General features: G+C 41.2%; 2 protein-coding genes across 3 annotated transcripts; both read right to left on the bottom strand.

Annotated features, from left to right (window-relative positions):
- Nucleotides 1-5,323: 5,323 nt before the first annotated feature.
- pycr1b (pyrroline-5-carboxylate reductase 1b) lies at nucleotides 5,324-12,305 on the bottom strand. Its single transcript, XM_023422181.2, has 9 exons — nucleotides 12,153-12,305; nucleotides 11,449-11,542; nucleotides 10,932-11,002; nucleotides 10,566-10,745; nucleotides 9,844-9,951; nucleotides 9,464-9,577; nucleotides 8,226-8,318; nucleotides 7,328-7,491; nucleotides 5,324-6,693 (listed from the first exon to the last, which is right to left on the bottom strand). The coding sequence occupies exons 2-9, from the start codon at nucleotides 11,513-11,515 to the stop codon at nucleotides 6,516-6,518; spliced, it is 975 nt and encodes a 324-aa protein (XP_023277949.1). The 5' UTR covers nucleotides 11,516-11,542; nucleotides 12,153-12,305; the 3' UTR covers nucleotides 5,324-6,515.
- A 7,408-nt stretch (nucleotides 12,306-19,713) lies between these two features.
- LOC111666736 (myeloid-associated differentiation marker-like protein 2) lies at nucleotides 19,714-23,436 on the bottom strand. 2 transcript variants are annotated; one of them, XM_023422190.2, is made up of 4 exons: nucleotides 22,976-23,436; nucleotides 22,492-22,865; nucleotides 21,949-22,406; nucleotides 19,714-21,015 (listed from the first exon to the last, which is right to left on the bottom strand). In XM_023422190.2, the coding sequence occupies exons 3-4, from the start codon at nucleotides 22,227-22,229 to the stop codon at nucleotides 20,364-20,366; spliced, it is 933 nt and encodes a 310-aa protein (XP_023277958.1). In that variant the 5' UTR covers nucleotides 22,230-22,406; nucleotides 22,492-22,865; nucleotides 22,976-23,436; the 3' UTR covers nucleotides 19,714-20,363. The 2 variants fall into 2 exon arrangements, with proteins under 2 accessions (XP_023277958.1, XP_023277957.1); XM_023422189.2 differs by having other exon boundaries at nucleotides 22,553-22,865.
- Nucleotides 23,437-24,809: the final 1,373 nt, after the last annotated feature.

Genomic DNA, 24,809 nt, shown 5'->3' with positions numbered 1-24,809 from the left:
CCTGTTTTTTTTTTTTTTTTTTTAAAGCTGTTTACCCAAGTTGCAGAAAACAGCAAACTGACATGTAGATTTCTATCTTTGTATCACTTCCCCTAAAAGAAGGACATGAAATGGCAATATCAAAAATGGTGAGTTCCTGACTCTGGTTCCACAGAACAAACCGTCACTTTCACAAAAACTGCACCACAGAAATTTAGCATTTTCCTTAGGGCCATGAATTGGTAAAGAATTTTCATGTAGAAATATTTTAAATAGTTTAATATGCAATAACTTATTTATTCTTTGTTAATCCTAGTTTTGATGCCAACTCAATTTTCTTGTCTGGATGCCTGACAACTTTAAAATCCTATGTTTCCAGTGTGTCTTGAGTGGAAAAGCTAAAGAAAATAGTACCATGAATCTTGAGAAGCTGATCATACACGACCTATATTGATTTACAATGGAATTTAAAACAAATCTAAACAACTATAATCCCTAGTAGTTTATAGATATTCCATTTCCATTGCTGAGAAACTAACGACTTTCCATACAAGATAAGAAAGCACTCAACCAATATTAGCAGCCTATTTCAAGATAATGCCACTCAGTTTATGAAAATAGGAGGTATTACATATTCAGTGACTGATATCTCCACTTGGACGTCCACTGGCCTTTGAGGAGTCACAGGAAATCTCTGCCAGGCTGCTGAAAGTAAAGATTCATTTTGAAATATCACTTGAATTTGGCTTGGTATTTTTAAGAAAGTGACTAATACAGAAATGAAACATCGTACAGCAGGTTAGGTCGTTTCAGGATTAGATTTTAAATTGTGTTTCCAGGATAAATTAATTGCATTTCCCCCCCAAAAGCATCTTAAAATAAGCAATTTTGGCAATTTTTCATCCAAAGGAGCTCCAGACATTTTATCAGCATAGACTGGACTGATAAGTGCATGCGCTAAAGGAGAGGTAACCTCCTGCATTTGTGAGGAAATACACCAATATAAATGTTCCTTATACTTTAGCTTGTAGGGAGTGACGGACTACATTTACACAAGGTGAAGTACAATTTAGTGATTCTTGTACTTAGAGTACTACTTTCTGTCTATTTTATGCTTCAGATATATAACATCAACCAATAACAAGTATATTAAATTGTTATAATTCTTAAACCACAACATAAAAGTGAAATACATAATCCATTATTATAACATATATTCTGAACTGGGCCTTCTGTGTAATAAGCACTTATGCTTTTTGTGCTTTAAGCATATCTTGATTGTAATATCGTACTATACTATTTCTACACTTTTACCTAAGTAAAAGATCTGAACTGTGGTGGTGAACCCCCCCCCGACCACACCTTGAAGGCCATCACAAAAGCTAAACCTCTGAAAAACTGATGTGTCATAAGTAACTCAATAGGTACTTGTGAATTTTGAACTCAGTATTTAAATTTCTTTCTACATTACATTATACTCCACTACATTTCAAAGGGAAATGATTTACTTTTTACTCCACTACATTTATCTGAGCCAAAGCTACAAGTTCATTTGCAGATTTGAGGAAGGAATGTGAGCTTGCCTGATTAAAATGCAGTTTAATGTTGCTCATTTAATTGTGAATGGATAGAATTAGAATTAGCATTTTCGCCAGCTCTCAGCTCTTTATGGTAGAGTAGCTAGACAGAAGCCACTTTGAGGAGAAGGCATATGACAGTGCACAGTGGAGTTTGCCAAATGGCATTTAAAGGACTCTGAGAGCATGAGGAAAAAGATTGTCTGGTCTGAGACAAAAATTGAACTCTTTGAGCAGAACTCCAAACACTATGTCTGTAAAACACCAGGCACTGCTCATCATCTGGCTCATACCATCCCTATGGTGAAGCATGGTGCTGGCAGCATCATGCTATCGGGGGATTCTCAGTTGCAGGGACAGGGAGACTGGTCAAGGTAGCATGAATGCAGCCAAATACAGAGGTCGTTGAAGAAAACCTGGCGAAAACCTGTTCCAGAGTACACATGACCTGAGGTGAGGGTTCACCTTTCAGCACGACAATGACCTGAAGCACACAGCTAAGAAAACGCTGGAGGCTGCAGGATGAGCCTAGACTTAAACTCTGTGGAACATGTGTGGAAAGACCTGAAGATCGCCATTCACAGACACTTCCCGTCCAATCTGACGGAGCTTGAGAGGATCTGTCAGTAAAAATGGGATCCACTGGCCAAATCCAGGTGAGCAAAATTCATAGAGATTTATCCAAGAAGACTCAAAGCTATAATTGCTGCCAGAGGGGCTTCTACAAAGTAATGAAATTATCTGAAGACTTTTGTGAATAAATAGATTTCAGTTTTTGATTTTTAATAAACTTTTGTCATTCTGGGTTATTGATTGTAGATTGATGATTGATGGGCAAAAATGTTACTTTCATCCATTGAAAATCAGATCAAATATACAAAGCAATAAAGTGTTCAAGAGGGGAAGTGGTCTGAATACTTTCTGATGCCACTGTACACTCCTGTGCATGTCTCATTCCCAGATAGACATCAATCGAACACTACAGGTTGGCATTAGAGAGAAGCCCATAGTGCAGATTCACTGACTGTGTGGTAACCGTGGGAGCTTCCTCTTTTCTGCAACCGTTTCACCAGACAGCTGCATCAAGCTGATACTGTATCAGCTCAGAGATCACAGTTGTGCACAAGTCTCACACACGCACACGCACACGCACACATTACTGACAACGCTGCAGCGCACAAACAGTGAAACACGAACATGGAAGACTGACTGGCCACAAACAAACACCTCTTTTCTTGCTCGTCTCTAAGTTTTTCATTGTAGACAGGATCAGGTAGATGTGTGGTGGAGGTGATGGAGGACAGAAACAAAAAGAAAGAAAAAGCTCCTCCATCTATTCACTCCTCTTGGTTTCTAGCTCTCCTCCTGGCCTTGATACGATATGCAAACAACCATGTTACTGCAAAGGTCAGTGATTACATTGATTGAACAGAGATGACAGGTAGCATCTGGCCTACCTGTGGACAGAAATCCCATGCTGGGCTGTAGCGCGCACACGCACGCGCGCACACACACGCACACACACACACGCAAGCGCGTACACACAGTCCAAACTTTCCACTCCAGGATTATCTGCCACTGAACTGCCATCTTAGACCCTCTGCTGGTGTCAAGATGATTGACACAGAGCACATCCTCTTCACCTTGGGTGGAAGAGAGGCGCTCAAAGCGGCCCAACCAACGAAAGGTAACAGAAGTCTAATAATGAGAGGCAAATGGAAGTCTCTCCAGGAATGGCTAATCTTAACGGAGAGCGGCAGGAGCAAGCGGAGAATAACCTTTCGGCATAAAAGAGGGATTACCGAGACACTTCAGTGGCGAAGGAAAAACCATTGCACGCACAAATAAACAGCCTGAGAGCACTAAGAGCTTGTGGGTTGCAATTTAATCAAGGGACACTGGTGTGTGTATTAGTTTAAGAAAAATAAACTAATCCTACAACAGCTATAAATTGCTCAATTATAATGAGGACATGGCTCTTCACAAACCATCACTTTTCTTCCATCATTTTTACTTCACCATTATGCACCTGTGTATTGCCTGAATAGACCCACAGGCCTATCTCATTCCAGCACAAAGTGGCATCTGTTAATCCAAAATGTAGCAGCCTGGAGCACAGGGACGGGCCCAAATATGTAAGAAAGCATTTAACAAGCTTCGAGTCTGCTGTAGCTACTGTCTCTTAATATACCCAAATGTAGCTGCGCTTGGGTCCTCTGCTATCACACTAACTCAGAACTTATTGATATTTAGTTTGTAAGCTCACAGCACCCGATGGTAGAAAGTAACATTTACTCAAGTACTGTGCTTAAATACAGGTACCTGCACTTTACCTGTACTTTACTTTCCATTTAATGCCACTGTCTACTTCTACTCTGCTACATCCATCTGATAGCTCTAGTTACTGATTTAGATTGAAATGATTAGCTTATAAACTACAATTCATGCATGCAAAATTAAACCAGAGGTTCCAACCTTTTTGACTTGGTTCCTTAGAAAAAAGCAGGGTCTGGCTGGGGCTCCTTGTCACATGACTGTGAGTTGTTAACAGTTCCCTCAAAGAGTGATTTCCCTTCTAAACTGCTCACATTGTTTAATTTAAATAACCATTTGAGGCCCACAAAGGTAGAGAAAAGAGAGAAGTACAAAAACTTGTGTGGTAGAATGTTTTTCTTTCTCTCCTCTTCCATTTATCATCTCACAATCGCTCAGATTTATGTTATAAACTTTCTTTCTTTTTTTTGTGGGTGGGGGGGTGGACACCACTGGACTTAACTACCAAACTGTAAATAAAGTAATTAAAACTGGCTCCACCTCGAGCAGCTACAACAGTAAAATGCTGCTCATGTATTTATGTGTCAATATTTATGACCTATAATGTCATTTATAATATTACATCAATCACAACAGAGTTTTTCTGCAGAACGACAGTCCTTTTACTTTTGATACTTGTAGTACATTTATCTGATAATACTCAGGATATTAAATGCAGGACTTTCACTGAAGTGAAAGGTTCTTTCACCGACAGCACCTCTGTGTTTCTAAGCTTGTCAAGTAATGATAATGTGAAGACCTCTCCGAAAGAAGAGGAGAGGTCTGGATCTAGAGGGAAATCCAGGATGCCACAAACTGGTCATATGTCCTGCTGACAGAAAGTTTCTAAAATTGGACCGTGTTTCCTCTTAGAACAGCCAATCACAATGCATCAGCAGGCCAGTGAGGAAAAACACCATTACCCTTATTATTTATGGCACATGCATAGTCTGAGTTTGATAGAGGAGGGATCTGTTTGGGGAAGTATTCAAGAGGCAGTGACCTACCAGGGGAGATAAAATAAGACTCCAGAAGGGTCTTAGAAGATGAGCGGGTGAGCCATGTAACTGTAGCGCTACAGTTAATGCTCTTTACCAATTAGTGAGGTGGTGTAGTTATATTTGATGTTAGACCAGGGTCGATTTTAAGTCCCTGTCAAGTGGCATCTGTGTGACGAGTGTAACTTGATCTTCATGGACATGTGCAAATGGGTCACACTGATCATGCAGCGCCATCTGCAGGCCAGGGTGCATCTTTATCAATTACTGATAGTCTGGTTAGTCATAGTCCGAGGGAAACCACAAACTATAACTAAACCAAGAAGGAACAACTTTACTAAACAAAAGGTGGAAAACCAAAAAGGAGCCAAGAAAATGGAAGAGTCAGTGCAGAGCAGTCAAAACTAATCTCACACACTATCGAGTCCAAGAGAAACTAGCTTTGGAACAACAGTATTTGATTCTGCTTCTTTAATATTGTCTGGAGACTAGCACACCAGCTCAGTTGTTGATATGCCAAACAAAACAAGACATAGCATGTAACATTATGGGGATAAAAATATACAGAAAAATACAAAATACAAAGTTAGGACGGATTTGTGGCTTTCATAACCACATGAAGATATTCTTCAAGCTTTTTAGATGAATTAAACTATCCTGTAGCACTTTCAGCTAACATTACATTCCCTTATGAGAGAAAACACAAAAAGTGCCTCGATGGTGTAAAACATCTGAAGGTTCAAGATAACAGGTCAAGATTTTGGGTTTAAGACCCACAATGTCATGAAGTAAGCGCAACAAAAGCTAGCTGACAGAAAGAGAACAGAGGGATCTGAGGAAAACTGTTGACATCAGAGGTGTCTTCAAGCTTGGAATGACCTTTATGTGTGAGAAAAAAAAATTGTTTAAGGGTCAAAGGCACAATGTTCTTGATGTGCTAGAAACCCCATTGTAACACGCAGGGAGGGTATTGTATCCACGAGGATCATAGTGTTCATATATGACAATCAAAACAAGCAAATATAAAGTTATTAAAATTTTTGTTCAGTCCATATTCAGTCATTAACCATATAACACTGTTTGCCAAACAAAGATAATTATTTGTTTACAAACAAAAGAACAGTACGTGATGATTTACAAGGTGGCTTCATTCGTTTTAAATAAAGACATTTAAGACATACACTAACAGCTTGATGGTATCCCAGCAGCCATCTGCTGCCGGTACCAGGATCCCATTATGGCCCACTGGGTCATTACTGTTCAACAGCTCTACATAGTCTAGAGCCCAAACAGATAGACAACAGATTGTAAATGCACTCTTGCTCTTCAGTGTGTATCTGGATTTGTGTATTTGTAGACAGTCATCCTGCATCACAACATAAGGCTATAACTGTGAGCAATGCACCCGGAATGCACCTGTGCTTGTGTGTAAGGTGGTGGTGACACCATCACGTCCACTGTCCGCGTGTCATTCAAGTATGAATAAATAATTTTGGCAAAGTAATTTGGATGTGATCTCAGACCAGTCCCGAGTCCGTTTTGTAATTTCTATGGCTGAATAGTTTAAGATTTATGTATGTCCACATGTGTACATGTAGTACACTTGAACCTGTAACATGTTTGTGTGTGTGCCTGCCCCACTGTGTCCTCAGTTCTTCTTCTTGATCCCTGGGCTGCGATTGTTGAACAGGTTGAGCCCCGATCTACCGTTCCCATTAGCCTCTCCGCTGACTGTGACTCCAGGTTGCTGGAGCACCTTGTCCAATGTGGTTTTCTTAATGGCTGCTGGAGAAATACGCTCTTGGTCTGCCAGGAATTGCAGCTCCCTGTGAAAGGAAGGGAAGCCGGGCATCAGATGTACAGTACAAATGTAGCTGTGTATCATATTTCTGTCAATTTTACTAATGAAAAGCATGAAGGTAGCACCAGCCCTTTAAGTCACAACTAGAGCTATCAGGGTTCACTCAACAGAGAAGCAAGATCAAGAGAGAATCATATGCCTGAAATATTTATTTATTTGATGTGAATTATAAAATAAAACAACTGATTAGGAATATAGAATCATGTTTATATAATCTGTATTTTTGGCTGCCCTTCATTGTCTTCAAAGTAAAGTATAAAAATATAAAATGTTCACATTTAGTGCCACAATCATTGATTGTCACTTGTCAGAAAGTCCACTCTTTCTGATAAACATTCAGGCATCAAACTTGCAAAAGGTGGTTCCATCTTTTTAACTGTGAAGACTTGATGAGGATTACATTTTAGCTCTGAAAGTTTATGGACATTTCTCATTATTTTGACATTTTAGAGACAAAAAAGAAATTACTCAATTAGTTGAAAAAGATGAATAAGAACTGAAAATCAGTGGCCCAGGGAGCCAAGAATGGAAAGAAAAAGTTGAGAAACCCTTGGTGCTGATACACGTGTGATTTGTGTTTTCAGGTTGAAGTGTCTCACCGTGTCCTGATGCATGAAGCCTCCACTGCGTTGATCAAGAGGCTGCGAAAGCCACCACTCTCCAGGACATGCAGTGCGTGGATGGTGGCACCCCCTGGTGAGCACACATTGTCCTTAAGCTGGCCAGGGTGCTGCTCCGAGTCGAGCAACATCTTAGCAGCTCCCTGAAAAGAAACAGGAGCACAAGGACAAAGAGGGGAGATGAGGATTTGTATGAAGGTCAACTTATTGTTTTCCCCTGCAGAGTCCTGGAATGCTAATACAGCATCCATCCTCAGCAGCACAAATCCTTGTGCCATCTTGATGTGCATTGTAATATAGAATAAAAGTTCCCACAGGAAATTAAATCTAAGCTAATGTAAAGGTTTTCCAGGCAGCATGCTGGCTTACAACAGGCTAACATGACTATGCTACTATATTGTCTTTAGTGAGCGTTTCCCAGTCAAATGCGCAAACAAGAGGAGACACTCAGACCAAGGATATTTATTGTCTGCAACATGTAACAACATCTGAAAAGGCTTTTCAACAGAGAAGACTGCTGCTAAAGATGCAGGAAGGAGCTCAACACACTGAGACTGAAGCAGCTGTCACAACTAAAACAGTCTGAAGTGAAGATGTGATCACATCAGTGTCTGCATTAAAACAATTAAGCAATGTTAATGTTCATTACATTTATTTTTCTATAGTTTCATCATTATTAGTGAATTAAAGTCAGCAGTAATGAGACAGTAGAAGTGTTGGGTGCACTGAAAGCAGCAACTCAGTCCTAATGTGTTCTCTGCCTTCGGATACACAGACGACCAGTGGATCAAGTAGACAAAATGTTACAGGAGATGAGGGGACACACACACACGCACACACACACACACACACACACACACACACACACACAGCTCACCAGTAGGGCCTGAGCTCCAAGTCTGACAGCCAGTCTCCTGGGCAGACCCATCTTCACTCCTCCATCTGCGAGAGCATCCACCGCTGTGAACGCCTGTAAAAACGTAAAAATGTTTTCCTTTAAAACAACAAAGCCATCGCATATTTACAAAGAGTAACTATATAAATTCATCATATAAAAACTTGGCTTTGCTTCTCTTCTACTGATTACTTACCCTTCATTCTGCATAATGTAGGGTAGAACAATAAGTTGACTCTTAAAGACTGACATCCAATAGATTTAACCTTGCTGCTTCCTCAGTCAGTTTAGAGAGAGAGAAAAAAAAGTACTCAGAGCTTTTCAACTGTATTTAAAAATACCTGTCTGAGGCTCAAGCTCTATGCGGAAAGCAGATAAAACCCGACGGACACAATTATTTTTAATTTGCTCAACCACCGCGCACCTCTGTCTGCTACACAGTACATTTGACGTGACCGTTTTAGAAAGCAGGAAGGATTGAGATTTGGAAATACATGCATGCAATACAAGTCATTACCACAGCTGAGCTTCTTTATGTGTTTTCTAACGGAAACATTCATTAGAGAAGAACATGTCCTGATTCAGAAAAACCCTGGCTCTCCTTCAGCTTCCTCCCTGCCACTGTTTGTCCAATGTCCTGGTCTCAAGCCTGAAAACCTCTAAAATAAATAAATAAATAGATAAATAAATAAATATTACCAGCCACTGAATGACAGAGTGAGGATTTTAACTGACAGGCAGCCTGGTGTTGACAACAGTGTATAAAGCCAAAATGAGTTGGTGTTTAATCAACTAAGTCAATCAACACACAAAAAAAAAACCATTTACGTCATTTATTAAGAATATAAAAATACCAAACATTTGCTGCTTGCAGATTGGCTTGCTTTTCTCTGCATCTTATTATGAACTAAATACATTGAGTTTTTGACTTTGTCAGAGCCAACACTCCATCACTGTCAGGGTTTGTTTACTTCTGATTGCTACTGTTGTTGTTTAAGACATCTTATACTAAATAATTCATTTTAAAAAAGTGATAGATAAATAATCTTTAGTTGAAGTTGTAGCTGTGAGGCCTGACAGCTGAAAACATACTTAAGTTTTATGGCAACCAGTCTTCCAAAAACACTGCACATCAGATCATTCCTACATCAATCCAAACAAGAGGCTGTCTTAGTGGACAAAGAAGCTTGAAATGATTAGAGGATAGCTTTGACACTTACATATGCCGGTCCACTGCCACTCAGCCCGGTGACGGCATCAATGAGGTCCTCCTCCACCTCAGTGCAATAACCTACACTGGCCATCAGCTGCTCCAGTAACTTGCCATCCTCCACCTGAAAGGAGGAGGAAAATAACATGCTTATTAATAAGATCTAAGAAGAAAAAAATCAGGGAAAGACTGGTGAGAGCAGAAGGTCCAATCCACCCTTCCTGTGCAGCTCTCTGGTACATTCATCGGAGACACGGTTAGAGTTACATATATATAGAAAACACAGTATAGTGTTGACTGATCCTCAGAACATAAATCCTTCCTTTCTATTAATGCATTCATAAACCATTTGACTATTGCATCCACATCCCTTTATCCATCCCTCTTTACCTCTGCATGTGTCCCAGTGGCGTACACTGTAGCTCCCTCTCTCACCACCACCGGAGTATTTGTCATACACCTCATGACCTTAGGGGCTGTACGATACTGAAGCAACTTCTGTTAAAATGACAAGAATGAGAACACAGGCATGAAGAGAGCCAATTTTTAAAACTATTTCTTTTACATTTTAGGATCAATGCAAAAATTACTTGAATGTAAATTGAGATGGAAAGGAGAGGAGAAAGAAAACATATAAGAGGGCAGAGTATAGGGCTGCACGATATATAGATATATATATATAGATATATATATATAAAAATCATGTTGCAATTATTCTGGCAGGAATATGCAATTTCAGTTGGAATGGTTGTTTTTTCACTGAAATTTTTTTTAAATGATGATGATGATCATCATGATGTGATTTTTATTAAGTTTTAATCTTTTGGTACATCTGGAGAATATGATTTGTAGGCCGAGTGTCTCTGTAGCACCACAACACTTATGGTGCTAACAATGCACAACAAGGTTGTGACACATTTTACCTCTATCTAAAAAAAAAAAAAAAAAGCAGCTCTTTTTCCAGCTCTTCGGATGTTTCACTTGGCCATATTGCCATCTTGATTATATTTTGATTAACTGTGCAACCCTAGTAGACTGCCTGAGAAACATCAGAAGATTAATGACTTTAGATCAGGGAGCAGCAAAGAATAGAAATGGTGAAGGAGGCAGACCTTCTCTATGGAGCTGATGGTTACACCTGCAGCACAGGACACTATGAGATGACGGTCCTCAATGTCCGGCCCAATCTCATCCAGAACAAAGGGGATGATGTGGGGTTTCACAGCCAGGAAGAGCACATCACTCTTATTGACAGTCTCTTTATTGCTAGTTGTCAGGTTCACCCCCATTTTCTGCAGAAGATGAAGAAGGAAGGGGAAAAAAACAGGGAAGGGGGCAAATAGGTGTTGTTAACATACACACATTATATCTTCTCAGACAAGCTCATGCTCACAAACATGCATGCTCACAACAATGTTTTCACCACTTCCAATTTGTCAGACACCACCATACATTCATGCAGAAACTCGTCTTCTCACCCTCAGCCCCGACACAGTCGGCAGGTCTGTGTCTGGGGAGCTGGCTGTAATCCTGTGTGTAGCAATCACACCTGGGGGGGGACACAGGAGGAAGTGAAAAGTATGAGGATGTAGACTGAGATGGAAAATGACAACTGTAAGATAAGACCTTCCTGATCCCAAGGGGGGAAATTCACATGTTGAAGCAGTAGGAGGAGGAGTCTAACAGTAGGGAAATGATAAAGGACTGTCTCAAGTAAATAAATAAAACAAAATAAATGAAAGGACAGTTATTAAAAAGCTATTATACACCACAATACTGAGCCCATACACATGATTTGTGCATTGTGCAAGTATATATGTTCAGTATGGGTCTTCTAGTGCAGCTCTGTGGGCCTTATTTTATGTGTGGTGAATGTATAAATGTGACTGTATTTTTATCCTTGCCAAAGACAGCTGATATGGGTTTACGGTCTGACATCAGTGAAGTTAGATTCAGTGCATGGCAAAGACTGCACAGTACAGAAAGCGGCCTCACCTGCAGCTGTGAACCCTTTCACCAGTGCATGAGCCAGCTGGCCTGCTCCAATGAATCCAACACTCATCCTGTCAGATGATGTGGCTTCTCTATCCTGTAAAACACAGTCAGAAAACTGTTGCAGGTGTCCACGGACTTATGAGCGAAACACCCTTATATACAATACCCCTCTCACAACTGACTTCTAATGAATTGCGGATCCAGTTTTAACTTATCAAAAGCAAAGAGACACTTTGATAATGATGCAATCTAGAGAAAAATCCTGGCTCAGATTCATAGACATTGAATGATGATGAAATGCCTCCTCTGACACTGGCAGCACCCATGGGTGATTTTACTGGGATGTGGGCACATTCACTGATTTACAGCTGTCAGCTTTGTTTTCAGATAAAAGTCATTTACATGTCACATTTTATAAAAAATATCGCTTTGACTTCCAGCTTACTGACACAACTGTGTTTGTATCATTAATGACTGACCACTGGAATAGTACGATTTAAACTGTTCAAAAGTTCACATATTGACTGTTTTATGTTTGCTAATTATTAGTGAGTAAAATTAGCGCTCCATTTGATGCTGATCAGGATGATAGCATTTCCTAGCTAGCTGATGACCACCTGTCCTCGGCTAGCTCTGCTAGCTAGGTTTCACAGTCAGAAATGAATAACAAATGCGACAAATTCAGACAACACGGACATAGTTACCTTTCCCTAAATGTTACAGTTGAGGTTCCTGAATTGTCAGATGTAAGTTGACGACGTGTCCGTCACTTGTCGGCGTCTGAAAAATAACATAAAACACCAGTTTTTGTGTCAACGTGGCTTCCCTTTTACTCAGCCCCAGCGAGGTCCATAACTGTAACGAACAGCGACAGTAGCCAATCAGGACAGACACAACTTCATAATCGGACCAATGATAAACTAGATGATATAAATTGGGCGGGGTTTGCAGTCCGCCACTCCCGGTTGCATCAGTTCTGTGGATTTACGCTGCCAGGAGGAAAGTAGGTCAAACATATGAACCGTGGGTTAAAAAGTAGGTTATGTTTTTATTGGGCAAAGCCAGTCCTGACAGCATCTATTCAGACCCGACTGACTGATTCAACACAGAGTGACAGGAGCTTAACAGAGAGCTAATCTGATACAGAAACACTATGAAAACAGAAGATCAAAACGTGTGCAAAATTCCGGGTACTGTTGGTCTGGCTCTTAAAATCATATTTGTATAATCGTAGCTGCAATGTCCACATAGACCTTATATAACCCAGGTTTTATGACCCCACAATCACTCCTATCATCAATTGTGTTCAGGATGCAAAATACCGAGATCAGAGAATATCAGATATTCGACATGTTAATCAATAAGATGCGATCAAGACTTCAGTATGGAAGGCAAGCAAGATTTTCTTAATACAATGACATAATAAATCTTGGTCTGATGTTTTGAACTGTTGACAGATAAGTAGAGAACTCAGCTTTACAAAACAAATGAATAAAAAGATTATTTTAAAAAAAGTGAACAATAGTTAGTGCAAGTATATATGTACAAAGTACATATAAGTAACCCAAAATACTCAGTGGTAATCAAATATCAATGAATAAATCATCAGAGATAGCAGAGCACAACCTGGGATTCACACCTGGGATGAATCAGGTAAAGTCTATAAGGTCCCTCTTGGTCACCAGTGGTGGAAACTAACACAGTATATTTATTCAAGTACAATTTGTAATTTTCTACTAGTCCACTACACTTCAGAGGAAAATATAATAATTTTTACTTCACTTTTTATTCCAATCCACTGTGAAACATGTGATCAGTTTATGAAATATGGCACATTGCAACAAATTAAACTAGCAACATTTACTTTAAATTAGTTACACCTCAACCAACAACAACTTTATGCTATTTATATGTTAATGAATCGATAGCGACAGTATGTAGTATTACAACACTCTAAAAGGTTAAATTCTGCATAATGAAGACGTTAAGCTTATTTTATAAAATTATACTTTTACTTACAGGAAACATTATATCACATCCCAACAAAAGAAATCTCCCACCAGAACGATCTGGGGCCATGTTCAGCGTTGATCATTTTGAATGCAAATGCATTGAGATTTGAACCTGAACCTGAATCAAATCATTTCATGGGACCAGAAGTGGCTTGTGATATTTGAGGGAGCTGAATTTGAATGAAGGATTGTTATTCTAACAGGAGACTGTAGACGAGTGCTTTTTCCTCTCCCCCTCAGATTTGACAGAATCTGAAATAAAGCATACTTGGACAGCAAGTACACTAATGAGCCATGGCATTTGAATACAGTTTGGCTTCCTATCCCATGGTAGTTCACCAATGCATATTCTCAACATTAGCCCTGAACTTGGCCTGTAACTGTCAGTTTGATGCTAAAATCTCCTCTCTGCACATGTTAATAGGACGGGCCCTCCTCTTGTCAATGTGCCTGCCTCTTCCTTTCATGTTTCTCATGCCATACCAGACTAAATTTACACTCCACAAGAGGTACTGTATGTCTCCTCTGAGGGACCACATTCCATTTATTTTCTCACAGTGCCGCTGGACAGGAATGCAGACTGAGGGATTGCGTATGCTCCTGTCTATATATAAAGCAGAATGCATGGCCTGAGGTTGATCTCCAACAGCACCAGCTGTTAGGATACTCTTCCTCTTTAGTCAGCTGGGTAAAGTGATATATATCATCAGTTCATTCTCCACAGGTGTAGACATTTATTTTGGCGAGGCCATTGCCAGGACCTTTAAAATACTTACATGATTAGAGTAAATATAATTTAATCGTTCAATTGTATGATCTATCGATTGGGTCAAATGCACATTCAAAGTCTTCTTCGCAGTGTACGGATATAATTTAGATGGATAAAAACCAAATTCCTCGATTCCTAACCTGTGAAATCAGTTGTGTAATGTCTGCTGTGGCTCTGGAGGAGCGCTGTCAAGTCTGACAAAATTACCCTGATGATGTCATATCGATGTCATCAGGGTTAACCCGGCTTCAGCTTGAGACCTTTTCACAGAAGTCAGACAGTCCAAACTGGAAGTGTGGAGTTTGAAAGAAATTGATGTTTTGGAGGCAGCGGGGGATTCATTTAAGATTGCTATCCAGTTGGATTATGGGACTTTTTTGGATCCAGTGTTTTGAGGGCTTGACCAACATGAGGGACTGAAAGTCAGGAAATATCAGTCTCTGCTGATTTAATTCTGACTTGAGTCCCTCTACCCTTTGCTTAAAAATATCAAATGTAAACAATATTAGTCCAGAAAAACATCAAAACCCATCATGAGTTATTTTCATGTGTGTAAATGCAAAATGTCCACTCATCCTCAAGTCAGTAAAAGCTTGTGGACACGACTTGTAGCTCCGCCCTGATTTTGCCTCATTTTTCTTTGTCAGAAGAAGAGGTCTGAAGTAAAGGATGGCAGGTTGTCTTGTCCCCTTGTGTGCTCTCTTATAATAAAACAGAAAATCTTAGGGAATTAGGGAACAATATGATGATTTATTCCCGACTGATGTTACAGAATGCAGCAGATGGAGTAGTGTAAGAGGAGGTATATGGCGCGGTGTCCCCTTCCCCTTGTTGCATCGGTTTGTGGAATAATTACCCACAAAACTGTTCTCCAAACCTAATCTCAAACAAGCTGAAAAATTTCACTGATGTATCCCTGCAACTCTGCGTCTCAGTCAGACACACACACACATACAAAGTCAATTTACCACTGCCTGCCTCTGTTCTATCTATCACTCAGACTCGGCATGTGTGCTGAGGCGTGACAACACTCATTCCCTCTTTCTTTTTTTGACAAAACCCTAAGAGGTTTATTAAAAATACCAGAACTCACAAATCTGTTTTTTTGCCTTTTTTTTTTTTTTGACACACAGCTCACAGCGACAAGCAGATCTAGGTGAAGCATTCACAACAATTTGTTGCTTTGCAGTGATTGGGGCCCAGAGGTGTGTTTTTGTGTCTCGGTGTGTAAGAACAAGAGAGCGATTGTGAAAATCCAAGAGAGAGGAAAGAGTGAGAGAAGATGTGCATATTTAATATCACAGACAGAAAATCTTTCCCCAGTGTTCATACGTCTCCCTCCTGCAGCCTGAGACGAGAGTGAGCGGCAAAGACAGAATACAAAAGACATGACAGCAAAGAAGTTAATGCATCCAGTGTAGTGTCAGCTTTCAATTTTATGTCAAACCCAAAACTAATAAAGGATTTCCCACAGCATATCTCAAAACCTCACACACAAATCAGATTGAAAGTCCCAAAAGGACCTGCAGCAGGAGAGAAGCTGTGCAATAAGTAATGCTTCTTCTGTATCCCTATCCTCAATTCAGCAGGTATTTAGTAGAGAGCGATGATGAAATTATGTGATTTAATCAAAGAACACAGACTTTCTTAACAATGTCCTCAACTCCATGATGGCGTTGAGGTGGCCAGAGAGGCCAGAGCTCTGACTGGGAGGTCAAAGCAGGATATTTGTTGACTGTGCTCCTCTCCGATGGGTCACTGGTGTCCACCAACATGGTAACTAAGTACTAAAAGGTTGCCAGGCTGGTCATCTCTGTACTTTGACCTTCTAGTGGAAATTCATGTGAAGTGAGGCTGTGTTTGTCAACTGGAAACAAAATCCTCAGAGTAAGCGATTGAACTTGCTTCACATTCTGTTCTAAATCTATTCATCAGCTTTTAGCTTTCAACAAAATACCAGCGTTGACTCGACTCAGACCTTTAAATGATGAGAAATCCTCAAAAGGGAAGAAATGTCTGAGTTCAACAATAAAAACTACATGAGTGTAGAATGCCCATAAATGAAAAAACGTCAATCACTGGACCATAGAAAAAGATTCAAAAGACCAGTTTAGCATAATTCAGACACGGTCACAAAATTTTCTATATTTGTTTTAAAGAGACAACAAAGTGTTAACTGAAGCTTTTTAGTTTAAAGTGGCGCTGCATCTCTGCTAACCATGAAGCGTGAATGGCAGGTCACAAATTTGTCCAGTTTCAGAGGGAAGTGAAAAATCTCCAAGCTAATAAAGCTACACAAATTTCACTGTGTATTTAATTAATTTTATTGGACTATATTCTCTCGTGGATCAGGTGGCATCTCTGGTCCAAAGGGTCTGGTAATGTTTAGAAAACAGATCTGAAATAGCTCTCTGGCTCCTTATCACACATGTCTAATAAACAGCAGGTCATAGATGGAAGTCACCATCAGTATACATTTTGTTTTCAATTAGAAAAAATGAAACTAATAAACCACCTAAAATCATATAAAGACATGCTAACAAAAGCCTAAAGATCGTTTTACCTAATCTGATGATAATCTGAACATAATTTAGGATTATGGATTTATTACAATAAATACACTTGTATATCCACTGTTACCGTGTAAATTCATGACGGTAAACAACATAAACTTTATAAATGGGTTCCACAAACAGGAATCGTATGAATATAGTTAATTGAATCAAATGAACTGTTTACTTACAGGTTCATTTACAAGTGAGACTTGAGTTTTACACATGTATTATATTACCAGATCATTCCATTGTTTTATTCATCCCTGAAACTGTTCAACTTTAAACCCCTGGTTAGTTGTTCCACTTTGATCGTCATGAGTGCTTCAAACTGAGCACCAACACTGTTTTGTATACAGTAGCTTCCTACAGGATGCCAGACTAGGAAAGCTGGCACAGATTCAGATCCTCTGGGACCAAAGACTCAGCCTTTGACAACGTTCCACACAAGATTTGGCAAAACAAGAGCCAAGAGCTACAGGGGAAAGCTGACATCAGCAACATGCGCCATCAGGGATTAGTCACGACAGAGAGCCAGCAGTCCCCTGTCCTTCCGCGGCCCCCCGGCTGGAGAATCAGGAAGGGTCGGTTATGATGGACACCTGTCGCAGCTCATCTCTGTCACAAGAGTTCATACACCGAGGGCTGTGTTGTATTTGTGTGTGTGCGTATGTGTGTGTGTGTGTGTGTGTGTGTGTGTGTGTGTGGAGACCCAGCTATGTTTAAGACAGAGGCCCGCAGGGAGTGAGAAGTAAAATGAGTGCCAAACGTGGAACAGCTGCTAAATGGGGATCTGCAGAGGAGCAGGGATTACACAGGCCTTAATGGAGCTACAGATTGCTCTGTGGCAACACTGTCCGACACTTTCAGTAGGAGCTTTCTTTGGGCTCTGTCATATTCCACTGACGTTACATCTCACTCTGGAAATATTCGTCAGAAGAAGAGAAGAAGTGGAGCGAGCGCTGCCTCCAGAGGGCCTGTCAACAGGAATAATTCTGGAGGATTTATCAGAGGATCAAAATACTTTTAACAGCAAGGAACACACACAATCTGTAAACATGTTACTTCAACAATACAAAGTAATTTATGACTGCAAAAAAATCACCATCAGTTTACATAAATCCTCATATAAACCACGGCTCATCTGCTTTTCCTGTTATTCACTTGTACTTAGTTTCTAATTTACAAAAACTGTCACAATGGTTAAAATCTCGAAGACACACAGTGACGTTTTCTCTGGTCTTAAGACAGATTTGGATACAAAAGCAACCAACTGGTGTTGGATTTGCTGTTGAGCACAGAGACAGTTTCGCTAGACGTATGCTGTGGCACAGTGGCTTCCCGAGGACTTAATATAATACATCCATAGCACTCACAGATGTGACAGGGGAATTCATTGATCCTGGATTAGAGAGATGAGATTCACTGAGGTGACCAAAGCAGAGAGGAGTGAAGGATGGAGAGGAAGAGGAGGAGGAGGAGGTGACTGGTATGTTGTGTGAGGCAGAAATGGGGGCTGGGGGTTCTGCAGAGACAGAATTAAAGAGAGAGAATAATCAAGAGAAAGGGGGAACAAAGAGAGACTCAGCGGGTGAGATCCCTTCTTCTGTTTTATTCCTGTCAAAAATAACACTATAACACTGCTGACAGAGAAGGTGGCAGCCAGAGAGGCCTCTGTCTCTCCTTCTTCACCCCAGAGGCTGCAGGGATGACAGGGTAGAAAGACACACCGTGTAGCAAATTAATGACTGAGGACTAGTCTGAGCCCGAAGTTATAGACTGTGTATGATGATGTGTTGAACACATTAGACGTGAGGTAATGATGGAGAGGAAACGGGAGAAGCTTATACACTGTGAACCGAGCCCTGTATTAATCATCCACCTCCCTATTTCAGAGATCATTTAAGAATTACGTTTACAAATCTCCACCTATCATCCCTCAGGTTGTGTATTATGTGCACATAACGAAGCTGGTGTGGCACAAGCATTCAGAACGAATTACATTCTCTGGTATGTGTGCAGACTTAGATAAAATTTGAGCCCAACTCAGCTGATCTTTGTTCAGCAGTTAAAGCTGCTAAATGCTTCACTATGTTCTTGTCTCTGACTTTGCTTGTTTATAATATATCACTTACCTCCTGCTATTGTCTTGTGTTTTGTTATATTTAATGTCTAATTGTATGTATTATATTATTACATTTATCTTTTTTATGTACTTGGCACTGTGATTTTGCAGGTTTTCTGTCTTTGTACTGTCACTTTGCTGCTGTAACACTGCAGATTTCCCCACTGTGAGACAAATAAAGGAATATCTTATCTTATGTTTGGTGCTGGGCAGGTAGTGTACGGTCGATTGATGAGAGCCCGTTATATTAAAACAGCAACAATTTACGGCTGTAGGCAAGAACTGATGCTGGTGTGAGCGCTGAGAAAAGTTGCTAAACAATGAGCTGAATGAAGCTAAAATGCTGAGAGCAGCTGCAGAGACTGGTGATAATTCTTTGAAGGGTCGTCACTATAGTACTTTTATACTAATAGGCAATGATACAATATGTGCACCGCTTGACGTAAAATCGGACTCCAACTTCGGAAAGCTGCTGCCAATTAAACTTCATAAGAAGATGCAAGTCACATTATACATAGTCAGAGTATATAGTTTATAGTAGCTTAATGTCAGTGTGTAAAAACATTTACTGTCTCAATACACTAGACAACATAAAAACCATCTGACCACACAGATCATTTTCATCTGCCGGTGTAAATGTAGTAAAGTAAATAGTCTTGTGGCGTTAGATCTGTTAGTTAAGGACATATTTAGGGTCATATTGACCAACTCCTGTGACTGTCCTGGGTCGCACTGACCGTGTCCAAATTGTGCAACTGTGAACATTGTTGTGTTTTCAAACTAAAACTGCAGGTAGAAAGAGACGTCTGGTTTTCGAAATAGGTTTTATTTGTTTTCATAGACTGAGGGAAACCGTTTCACAGAGAGACACGAGTCTTCTAAATGCTGTCTCACAGCTTAGATATGAATGCAGACAGCTCCTGTTTATTTTTGGCAGGCCGGGTAATGTCCGTCGATCGCTGGTGTGGGGTTTTCGGTTGACAAGGATACCACAGATTCCAGTGTCAGATTTGCTATTTATACTCAAGACGGTTTTTTTTTTTTTTTGTATTATTATTTGAACAGAAATACAAGCAGCAAGTAAGTGTGTGTTGTGCCACGGATCAAGAACAGTGGGAGTGTCCTGCTTCATGAGGATCTGGCTGCTCCCTGAATCTCTCAGAGGGCAGAGGGGTCCAGTTAGAGGGAAGGGGTGTCACATCAGTGGGGTGTGGCAGAGGTCGTAGTAGTAAAAACTCAGAGTTCACATTCCACAGATTGAGTTTGGGGTGTCTGCTGCCTCAGTGGTGTAACATGTGCACCACCAATGATGTTATGGGCCTCTTATTCATTTCTCCCCCTCTATCATTTCTGTGTCTTTCAATATCAAATAAATGCACTAACAAACTCATAAACTGTGAAATGAATAACTTAAAAACTGTCAAGCCAGTGACGCTAAATAAGGGTTCCATGTGGTGCTACACCCGAGAGTTAGTGGACAAATGTGAGGAGACGAATCGTAACCTCTGGGAGTAGATCAGATCCGCCACATACAGTCCAAAGTTAACGAAAGAAAACACCGCCACCGCAACCTTGCTGTCCCACGGACACTTTCCTCGTGGACATGACGATGGTCTCCAGGGGGAGCCGTATTTCGTGTCAAAGCAGAACACCGGCCACACCACTGATGCACTCAGGTAGAGCAGAACTTCCAGGAGCGTGCACACCACCACGAAGCGGTCGAAGGGCATGCAGCGTACGGCTTTGGTCCGCCCACACACAGTCATCATGACCACCACTGCAGTCAGAGCGAAGCAGAAAGCATAGACGACAACGCAGTAGATTGTAGCAGCATAGCGGGAGTACTCGCTCCCGTTGGCCAAAGCTCCAAAAATGATGCAGGCAACGAAGCCCTGAACCACTTTGAGTAGGCCGGAGACGGTGGCCATGTAGCCCACAACAGCCTGGCCTGGCCTGGCTCGGCACCAAGCCACTTCAGCTCCGTAGGCTAGAACACCCAGGATGGAGCAGACGGTGACAGCAATGCGAAAATTTCGGACATCGCAGCCGGCGTAGGGGCACTCAATCCGAACAAAGAAGAGTGGGTAGACCACAGAGGCTGTCACATACCTGCAGAAGACAGAAACACATGAGTGCAGATATGATGTAATCAAACCAGACTAGTTTCAAGTTATCCAGAATCATATGAAATATTATATAATTGACCTTTGGACTTTGACCCCCAAAATCTAATCAGTTTATCCTTGAGTCCCAGTGAATGTTTGTTCTAAACTTGAAGAATTTCCGTCAGGGCCATAAGGCGTTACTGAGATATCGTGTCCACGCCACTGGGACAGACGTCTGCATGTACGTACGTACGACCTGAAAACAATATACCTCCGGCTCTAGCTGTCACAGGCGTGGAGACATAAAAAGATGCAGTGGAGTGTTGTGTTGGGACACTGCAGGGCGTCTTTCAGAGCTGAGACAGTGAACAAATTACTAAAATTGCAGAGCATAAAACCAAAACAATGAGCCGAAAGGCACTAAAATGTTCTGCTGCGGAGTCGAATGATAATTCTCAGTTGGTCCATCACTAGGAGCGACTCTCTCACATCACACGTTATCATTTGTTCCACTGTCAAATATATTCATTATGCAGCAGCTTTAATGATTTTCTGGGCATAGTGTAATAAAGTTGCTGACTGTGGACAACCAATGGAAATATGGTAGACACAGGTTTTGAACACTGTGAGGGTATTACTCAGAACTATGTCCGATTTTTGTAAACCTTTATAGATATTTTTTTATATAGGGTCATTGTAATCATCTCACTGTGGTGCTTTCCCTCAGTACTACTCCACTTATGGGGAAAATTTACTGTAAGTGGAAAAGTCCTGATTAATAGATGATGATTAAAGATGAGTAAAAGTTCAGTGCGCTTTGTGTGTGTGTTAACTAATCTCCGAGGATGTGGTGAAAGTGAAAAGGTCTCCGCCTGCAACTTCACCCCCCCAACGACCCAAATGAGCATCATGATTTACACCTGAACATGTGACTTACATGAGTGTGGCGAAGGCAGCGCACGTGACCGTCAGGTTGTCCCAGGAGACGGGGAGGCAGCTGTAGAGACGAGTGGCGTCCAAAAAGAACACCACAACCGACATAGCGAAGCAGCAGCACCATGCTGCCATGCAGAACACACCCTGTGAACCACTGTATCCGGCGCTGTGGGTTACCATGGCAATCACAGCACAGCCCATAGCTAGCTGACAGAGGCGGGCTGCACCCAGAGGTGAGAAGAGTGCCTTCTTGTTGAGGTATGGACCACCCTGTGAATCCATGACTGGGCGCGTGTAGGAGAAGTCAAGAAGTCAGTGTACAGTGAGATCTTTAAGAGGTAAGTTCCTCAGGGAGATTTTGGATGTCCAGGAGTTACACAATAGAGGATGATGTGGAGTTTAAAGTCTAACCAGCTCAGGTTTCACGTCCTGTGATGTAATCCAGCGTCTTGACGACATCTATCAAACAAAAGCAAAAAGTATGAATTACTCTCATTGATCTAAAGAACTCATACATTTCAAAATTAGCATTGTGTGCTTTTACCTCACTCCTCCTATGAAGCAGCTTCACTCAGCCTCTGCCTCTCTGCGACCTCGTCACTCACCTCTAGTTTTGCTTTGCACTCACACACTTCAGATAAAGTCACAAGACTGTTGTGGTCCTGGAAAACACTGCCGCCTCCACAGTCAGATCTTCAATCATAAATAAATGTCTTTGCCTCTCTGCTCAAACGATGTTGAAACTCCTCGACGAACATGTGGGAGAATATCTGGATGCTCAGGTGCTTTGAGGCGTTCTTGATATCTGGTGTGGGTAGGTGGGCACTGGGGTTTTCAGTGCAGTGTTAGCAGCAGGGTCACCCTCCTCTCTCTCTGCTGTGTTTATAGACTTTGTGGGGACTTTCTGAAACTCTATTTCTGTGTGGTTGAATCAGAGCACGTAACAAAGTATGTTAAACACAGGGAAAGATCCCTCTGCGAGATCTTCTGTGAGAGCTCAAGCTGCTCGGCTAGGCGCACACACTCACCTGTCAGCTGAGGGATCACACTGACTCATCGTTCACAAATATCCAGACTCTGCAGCCAGCAAGCCAGGAAAGATGCGTTCAAACTCCAGTCGGGCTGTAGTTTTGTTAAAGTAGGTTACTGTCTCATAGATGAGAACTAGTAGATCTGTCCAGGATGTTTTGTCCAGGAGATGTTGGTCGAGGTGAGTCTACCTCCTACGAAGCCACATCAGAACCGGTCCAACCTTCAACTGAAATGGTCCAGGATCAGGATCTCCTCATCAATCTTCACCGCTCATTTAAACAGATACGTTTGGTTTGTATCTGTTGCTCTACACACACGTATAGTGTGAATCCATGTGGCCACACGGGCCAACGACACCATCAGCTCTCCCTCAAATATCAACTCTCATCCTCATACTCTCTCTCTCACACACTCCTTCTCACATACTTTCTCCTTCAGTGTCCCTCCCTGTGCTGTGAGGAGGGGGTGCTGCTGGTCCGTCAGACCAGAATGGAAGTTATTTAGGGTTGGGCCATCACCACGAGCGTTGGAGGGAGGAGTGCATGTGCTTGGGTGTGGGGTCCAAGCATGCAGACACATTACAGACCCTGTGGAATGAGGTGAGATGAATGACCCCATGCTCTCAAGACAAGCAGTCTGTACAAGACAGACTGGCTGCACAGATCGTCGTTCCTCTTTTCATCACCATTCAAAGACTTTTTAGGTTTTTCTATGTTGCATCGATCCTGCACAAGCAGGCCTCTCATCTATGGAGCCCTAAAGTGTTCAATATTAGGGCTGCACGATATGCAACAAAAATATCATGTTGTGATTATTTTGGCAGATATTGCGATTGAGACGTGAGTCATGACTTCAGTTGGAATGATTGTTTTTGCCTTTCATTTACAATGAAAATTTTTAGAAATCATGATCATGTGATTTTTGTTGGGGCTTGTACCAAACAATCATGTTCCTTTAGGTGTGGAGAATATGATTTTGTAGGCCAGGGCAATTTGGATATCGCACTTGGCCATATTTCGATGACTGATTATAGTTCGATTGATTCGATTGCCCTTTTTGATATCAAATAAATAAATAAGACATTATGAAATAAATAATCATGCAAATAAATATGTAACAATCTTCAACCAAGAAATTCAAAAAAGGAGTTCAAAAAATCTAAGTATTTGAAAGCTGACAAGAGAAGTCAGCCAGCGTAGCAAACGATACAGACACAGAGAGGCAAAAAGTCAGGAAAATCACACACAAGGAGAACTCAACAAGAAATAGGGGTGAAACTGGAAGCTTCACTAACTGGAAGTGCAAAGATAATCTGGCAGCTGACAGGTGGAGAGACTGGACTATATATATACATACAGAGGATTAACTGGCTGATGAGACAAAGGTGACACAGAAATTAACTACTAAGCGCACTGCTATGTTCAGCAGCTTGTTGCAAACTTTGTCTCTGTCTGCCGTTTGGTGCCGGGCAGCCAGTGTACAGTGGATTTATCAAAGCTTTCTTTGGTGAAAACAGCTGTCCGCTACGCTGCAGCTGGAGGGGAGGATGATGATGGTGGAGTTTATCAGGCAAACCAAACCAGTGATCTAAAATGGGCTAAAAGGCTCCATTGAGTTGAGGGCAACAAGGTGAGTGATAAATTCATTTTGATTGACTGATTTAAACAAAGCTAATCCTTAACTCCCCTGACTGTTTAAATTGTACCTTTTTGCCCTGTTTTTCATTATCAACTGATATCCCCTTGATTATAAAGGCAAGTGTTATGATGTTGTACCTGGTACCTGTAAACCCTGTACACCCTCACATGACATCAGTTATACCTCATTCAC

Source organism: Seriola lalandi, unplaced genomic scaffold (genome assembly GCF_002814215.2).
Source record: "Seriola lalandi dorsalis isolate HSWRI2012SDOR001 ecotype SW California unplaced genomic scaffold, Sedor1 jcf7180002054678, whole genome shotgun sequence".
In the NCBI taxonomy this organism is placed as follows: domain Eukaryota; kingdom Metazoa; phylum Chordata; class Actinopteri; order Carangiformes; family Carangidae; genus Seriola; species Seriola lalandi.
This window is presented reverse-complemented; position numbering and strand designations above follow the sequence as displayed.

What these genes read in the sequence shown, in the direction of transcription:
- pycr1b (XM_023422181.2), bottom strand. Translation starts at nt 11,515, where the DNA reads ATGAGTGTTGGATTCATTGGAGCAGGCCAGCTGGCTCATGCACTGGTG. An exon ending in GTGGCAGTGGACCGGCATAT is followed by an intron (nt 8,319 to 9,463) that starts GTAAGTGTCAAA and finishes ACGTTTTTACAG; the next exon opens with GCGTTCACAGCGGTGGATGC. An exon ending in GCTTCATGCATCAGGACACG is followed by an intron (nt 6,694 to 7,327) that starts GTGAGACACTTC and finishes TTCCTTTCACAG; the next exon opens with GGAGCTGCAATTCCTGGCAG.
- LOC111666736 (XM_023422190.2), bottom strand. Translation starts at nt 22,229, where the DNA reads ATGGATTCACAGGGTGGTCCATACCTCAACAAGAAGGCACTCTTCTCA. An exon ending in GCTGCCTTCGCCACACTCAT is followed by an intron (nt 21,016 to 21,948) that starts GTAAGTCACATG and finishes TGTCTTCTGCAG; the next exon opens with GTATGTGACAGCCTCTGTGG.